At 50.2% G+C, this 6,400-nt stretch overlaps 1 protein-coding gene across 1 annotated transcript in view; it reads left to right on the top strand.

The window, feature by feature from the left end:
- Positions 1 to 5,758, top strand: part of LOC124239700 (translation initiation factor IF-2-like) — a 15,829-nt gene extending 10,071 nt beyond the window's left edge. The window contains exon 4 of the mRNA XM_046661859.1: positions 4,570 to 5,758. Within this exon, the coding sequence (XP_046517815.1) occupies positions 4,570 to 4,582 (13 nt within the window). The 3' untranslated portion in view covers positions 4,583 to 5,758. The remainder of the gene's footprint in view (positions 1 to 4,569) is intronic.
- Positions 5,759 to 6,400: the final 642 nt, after the last annotated feature.

Consider the following 6,400-nt stretch of genomic DNA (forward strand, 5'->3'; position numbering starts at 1 on the left):
CCCCCCCCCCCCCCCCCCCCCCCCCCCCCCCCGCCACGATCCGGGCCCTAATTCCTTCTAGGATTCGCGCGCGCGTCCTGTTTGCCCAGAGATCTCAGGGCACCGGGAAAAATGCCGTGCAAATCCAATTGCTTTCACCCGTCTGATCTCCTTGTAGGGAGATCACCTTTCAGCTCCGTTCAAAGAAGCAAAGTTTGGGAAGTCTGGCCGAGGCGCCGATTTAACTACCAGCACTGCAAATATTTAGTTACAAATGCTGTGAAGTGCCTCGATTTGTGGCCGTGTTTGGCTTTCACAAAGGATTTTCCTGTGACTTTTGTTCCGGTCACCAAATTAAAAAAGAAAATTAACTTGAGGGAGAGATAAGGTCTTGGAAAACAATCCCGGGCCGCCCGCGAGCTGGCGGGCGCGGGGCTGGCGTCGCCGAGTCTGCGCCGCCCCAGGCGCGCATCGCGGGGTCCCGCCCCCGCCGGGGAGCCCGGGTCACCGCGGGGACCCCCGCCGCCGCCCGCCGTGCGCCCCCCGTGGCCGAGCGCAGCGCCCAGGCCGCCCAGTCTGGCCACGGAGTCCGTGGGAATCCGCAGCAGCCCTCTCCGGGCTGTGCCAAGGGCGGGCTTGTCCGGAATCAAACTGCATCTTAATATTATAATGCGGCACCAAAAGCAAAACCCGAAGTCCCGGCTTGCAAGGCCCTAACAAGAAACACATTGTGCACTCCCCCCCCCTCTTTTTGGCCGAAGCCACGTTTGCGCGGAGGCTTCGACGCCGGGCGCCAAGTCCATGACTTCAGTGGGGAGGAACCCGCCCTTCCCGCACCACGTGCGCCCTCGGCCCGGCGGCCACCCGCCGCCCTGTCCCGCCCGCCTGGTCAGGGGCTCGGCCGGACTCGGACATGCGTCCTGTGCCCGTGGCCGTCTGGGCACTGCTCCTTCCTGAGCCGGGAGGCGGGCGCTGCCCGTCACCCCTGGCGCTGGTGGCACCCAGGCAGCGCCCGTGCGGGTCGTTCTAATCTCTGCCCTCTCAGGTTTGCTGGTGGAGAGACTTTTGTTTTTAACATAGTTTGACACCCTTCTCTTCCACATCCCTGCCCACACGTTTTTAAGGCTTTCACCCCCAGATTCTTCCCTGCTCCTCTATGACAATGTACAGACCTCCTCCTTCCCAATTAGAGGGAAATCGCAGGAGGGTTCTGTAAGCCCCCAGCCACCCTGTCTGCGGGGAGAGTTCGGGACCTAGGGCTGAGTCCTCAGGGAGGTGAGTGTTGGGGACCCTGACCTGTAGGGACTTCTCTGGAGGAGCAGCCCCTGGGCATCTGTGGTCAGCTCTGTGGAGGTCCTGCCGTCTTCCCAGTGAATTTTATTTTAACCATGCCTGCTTTCCCCAGAGTCTGTGTGAAGAACACAGAGACATTCCATTTCAAGCGAAAAAGGGCAACAGGGTGTCCCTCTTTCAGGGTAGGTTAAACATTCACAGTGGGTGGGAATAACTAATCCTATACAAGCCTGGTCACAGCTCACCTGTCCTCTTTACTTTGACCCCATCAGTTAGGAAAGGCAGACGCTGTCCCCATTTTACTGAGGAAGAAACTGAGGCACAGATGGATGACAGAATCCTCTGTGGGCCCATACTCCCTAGAATTCATCATGCCTGTGGTGATGCAGAGGTGTGTGACCTGCACACCAGGTTGGTGCTGAATACTTTCTTACCTTGAAATTTGTTCCAGTCCTAAGGGCTGGATTGCCCAGAGCCAGGAATTTGTAAACACTTTGTTCTCACCTTTCTCAGAAGTTAACACTGAATGACTGAGCTTCACCCTTTATTAACAAAAGGTTAACTAGGATCTGAGGACTTTTCAAACCTTCCCATATGTAAGAATCACCTCCACACGCCAAAGCCTGGGGCCCACCTCTAGCAGTTCTGGTTCAGTGCATTTGGTGAGCAGCCCAGCAAACAGCCCTTTCAACAAGCATCTTGTGGAGATGCTGATGCAAGTAGTTCAGGGACCACAGCTGAGACACTTCAGGTAACAACTGGCCTCTTAAATCAACCCTGCATTGGTGCAGTTTGCCTACTGGGTGAGAGTGAACCATCTTGGATCTCTTGAGGACCCATACATTGGTTTCTAGAAAACTCAAGAGGACAGGAAAGTCTATTATCTTTAATGCCAGTTTTACTTTTTCCCTCCTTCTTTCTTCCTTCTTGATGTTCCAGTATTGTTTCTTTCATCATTTCTTTTCTGTTTCAAGAACATCCTTTGGACATTCTTTTAGGGTAGGTCTGCTGGTGACAAGTCCTCATAGTTTGCCTGCACCCGAGAAGGTCTCATTCCCCTCTTGATTCCTGAAGGGTATTTTTGCTGGATCTAGAATTCTGGGTTGGCAGTTCTGTTCTCTCAGCATTTGACATGTTGTGCCACTTCCCTCTGGCTGCCATGGTTTCTGACGAGAAATCTGCTGTCCTTTGAGTTGCTTTTTCCTGTGTAGGTGGGGTGCTGCTGCTTGCTCCCCACTTTATTCATCTTTCGTTCTCAGGAATTTGCCTGTGATGTATTTTGTGGGACTTTCTTTGTGTTTTCTCATTGTGCCTCTCCCGGTTTCTTGACTCTCTATTCAGTTTTTTCCTACATTTGGAAAAAGTTTCCACCGTTATTTCTTCACAGACTTTTTCAGCCCCTCCCACTTTCTCTTTCCTTCCAGGACCCTGGCAACACGAATGTTCGATCTTTTGTTGTAGTCCCACGGGTCGGTGAGGCTGTGTCCTTTTTCCTTCTTTGTTTTACTTTCTCTCTGTTGTTCAGATTGGGAATTTCTGTTCTACCTTCAGGTTCAGTGATTATCTCCTCTCCCCTCTCCATTTTCCTTTTGAGCCCATCTAGTAATTTTTTTGCTTTGGCTATTGTATTTTTCAGTTCTAAAATTTCCATTTAGTTCTTCTTTATATCTTCTATTTCTTTGCTGAGATTTTCTTTTTGAGCATGTTTGTATTGCTTGTTGAAAGAGTCTTTTGATGGCTGCTGTAAAATCCTTATTAGTTACTTCCAACATCATGTCAACTAGGTGTTGGCAGCTGTTCATTGTCTTTTCTCATTTGAGTTGAGCTTTTCCTGATTCTTGGTATGATGAGAGTGAAACTTTTGATTGAAACCTGGACATTTGGGATATTCTGTTATGTGATTCTGGATCTTGTTTAACTCTTCTATTAGAGCAGGGCTCCATTGACACCACCCTGGCTGAGAGGGGTAGAGGTGCCCCCTTACTGCTCCCCAGGTGGCCTCCGCTGACACCGTGGGGTAGAGGCCTCTTACCTCTGGAAGTGGCAAATGTCCCAGATTCTCACTCAGCCTTCTCTGAGACCACCCGGTGGGGAGGGAGGGCAGTGCCTGGTTACCAGTGGGTAGGGGTGGAAGTCAGGCTCCCACGTGGTCTCTACTGACGCTGTTGAGGGGACTCCTTGCCAACGAGCAGGGATGAATGCTTCTGCTCCCCACCCCACCTTCTCTGACACCATCCTATTGTCAAGGGAGGCTGAGACAGGGGCGCCTCATGACAGCAGGTGAAGGTGGAGTCTGGGCTCTCTACTGGCCCTTTGCTGATGGCGGTGGAGTTGGGGCCACAGTTTCTCTGTGGTGCTTGGTTAGAATAGGATGGTCGTTGTCTGAAGTTCCCTTTCCTGCCAGGCTGCCTCTTTCTTGGTCCTTTGTCCATGTCCATTGCCATTTCTGGGTACCCACGTCTCCAGCATCTGGTCCAGGATATACGAAGCACAAAGAAAACCCAGAGAAAACACCACCATGTCGTTCCTCAGGCCCCACAGTTGCTGGCCTGTCTGCCTTCCTCTCTCCATCTTTCAGAGTCTTCTGATGTCTGTTTTATATCTAATGTCCAGGGTTTTTAGCTCTGCTTAGCAGGAGGATTAGGGAGAAGTACATCTACTCCATCTTGTCTGGAACTGGAATTTTCTATGTTTCTTGTTAGATAAAATAGAAAACATAGAGCAGTGAAATCTGTTTAAAGGAAACTATTCACATTTCTATATTGTTTGAATTTATCAAGCACTTTCACATATACCTTATTTCATCAAGTCTTGGATTTTAAAAGTATTATTTCACTGTCATCTTAGCAAGCTCAAGCTTGCCTTGACAGCAGGTGTGTAGAGACACTCTTAAGCCTGATGGTTGTAAAATCCATGGCATAGACAATTGTTGCCCTCACTTTTGGCTGGAAGGGTTGGTTAGAATTCTTTTAGACCAAGTCTGATTCATTCCACTAGCATGTTTTGGGCCCTTGCCAGCTAGGGGAGCTAGAGGAATCTTTTATCTTCCCATGGCACGAGTCCTACTTGTGCTGCTATTGCAGTCGCCTGCTCCTCCTCTGCCATCACTCCTTGGCAGTGCCCACTCCATGGGCAAGCAATCTGTGCAGTTGTGTGGGGTCCTGAGCTCAGATGGGGCCCCCAGCACAGGTGGGGCCCCAAGCTCAGAAGGGACCCCATGTTCAGAGGGAGCCCCATGCTTAGGGTTGAATGCTCTATAGATGCTATCTTGAAATTCTTAATAATTTTGTCTTTCAGTTGTGTTTTGTGAGCAACATCGATGGGACAATGGAGCATGTGCTGGGGGCTGGAAGCCTGGCCCATATGCGGTCCCACCTCCCTGCCTCCCTGGGACAAGGTCTTGCCTCCTGTACCCCTGTCCCCTGCCCTGCCTTGTCCATCCACCACTACTCTTCTGTCCCCTGCGGGTGCCTGGGTGTGGGGGCAGGCACGGTCACAGTGGGTGAGTGTGCCCTTCATGCTGAAGTGAGGGACAGGGCTCTGGGAACCTGTGTCTTTATTTGCCCGAGTATCCTTGTGCCCAAGACAGCGTACCATTAAATAGCAGACTGAAAAAACACCATGACAGGTTGAGAGAGAGAGAGACTGTGGAAGAAAGGAAATATGTTTTTTCATGCTTTTTGAACTAGCGATCTTGCATTTCCACTTTGCACTAGGCCCTGCCGATTGTGTAGCTTGCCCTTCTCTTTGGCTGACAGGTCTCTGGTAGCTTCTGAGGTTGCTACTTTCGAAGGATGCTCGCCACTGGACCAAGCTTCCCAGTGTTCATGCTGTGTGTCAGCCCCTCCCAGACTGGACATGGGCCAGCCCTGTGCACCCAGCAGATTGCAGGGGACATGAAGCTGTGTGACTTCCCAAGTTAGGTCAGAAGAAGCTTTTTAGTTTTCATTTTGGCTTCTTGGCTTCTCTCTTACAATCACCATGGAAGAAATCTGGACCTCTGTGACATCACCGTGCTGTGAGGGAGTCCAAGTTCGCCATGTGAAGAGGCCACACAGAGAGGAATAAGGGTGGGGCCGGCCCCAGTTTCCCCAGACATCCCAGCTAAGCACTTGATTGTGAGTTAAGAAGATACCTTGGATGTCCAGCCCAGAAAAGCCTTAAGATGACCCCATCCCAACCACCAACCGACAGCCGCTATGTGAGAGGCCCCAAAGGAGACTGCCCACTGGAGTCCAAGCACCAAGATTGTGAGAGAAGAAATTGTTGTCTGGAGCCGCTGAGTTTCAGAGTGGTCTGTTGCATTGATAACTGAAGGGGAGGGCAGAGTGATTCGGAGTTTCTAAGTATGATCTTGTGCATGCATTGTAGTTATAATCCTTGATAGCTTATTTGGGTTTTTGTCCCCCTGAAAGTTTTATAAGAACAAATCATTTATAATGCTTAAAATAAACATATTCCCATATTCAACAAAAGTACCTTTATTTTGAAAGAAATACATGTTTTATTTGATGTCCTAGTGTGTAGTACATACTCAGGTATATAGTGTGGGTGTTTTTTCAAAGCAGTCAGAACCCCTACCAACTTTCCTCCAAGGTATAGAATTTATAACCATACGTGATGAGTATATTTTTTGAACCCAAACCAAGTAGGATAAATGGCCTGACTGACTCCGGGGCCCTGTAGAGGATGGGAGAGCTGAGCGATTGAGGAGGGTAGCCATGTGTGGACCACACAGCTTCCTAGTGAGGGAATAAGAGCATCTGGTGCTTCCAGATACTGTATCATAGAAACATCTCAGAGGCGTCACTTCATGTCATCAAGACTTTAAGGTAATTTTGACACTTTTTCTTTGGGACATCAAGAGTTTGAGTGTGTGGCGATTATGCTTTCTAGTTAGGACAAGGCTGTTTATCCCATTGCCTCGTTGATTTGACTCCAGGGCCTCCTGCTATACTGTTTACCCTGTGGAAGACGCCGCTGGCGTGAAGACTGCGAAGGTTGACGACAGAGAAATGGGGCTGGGAGCCCCGCAGGCAGAAGCTCTTGGCAGCTGCCAAAAAGCCCCCATGACACTATCCCAGTGTGGTCATTTCTGGTCCCGAGAAAGGAGTCAAGAGGGGGCTGA

Source organism: Equus quagga, chromosome 5 (genome assembly GCF_021613505.1).
Source record: "Equus quagga isolate Etosha38 chromosome 5, UCLA_HA_Equagga_1.0, whole genome shotgun sequence".
Taxonomy (NCBI): domain Eukaryota; kingdom Metazoa; phylum Chordata; class Mammalia; order Perissodactyla; family Equidae; genus Equus; species Equus quagga.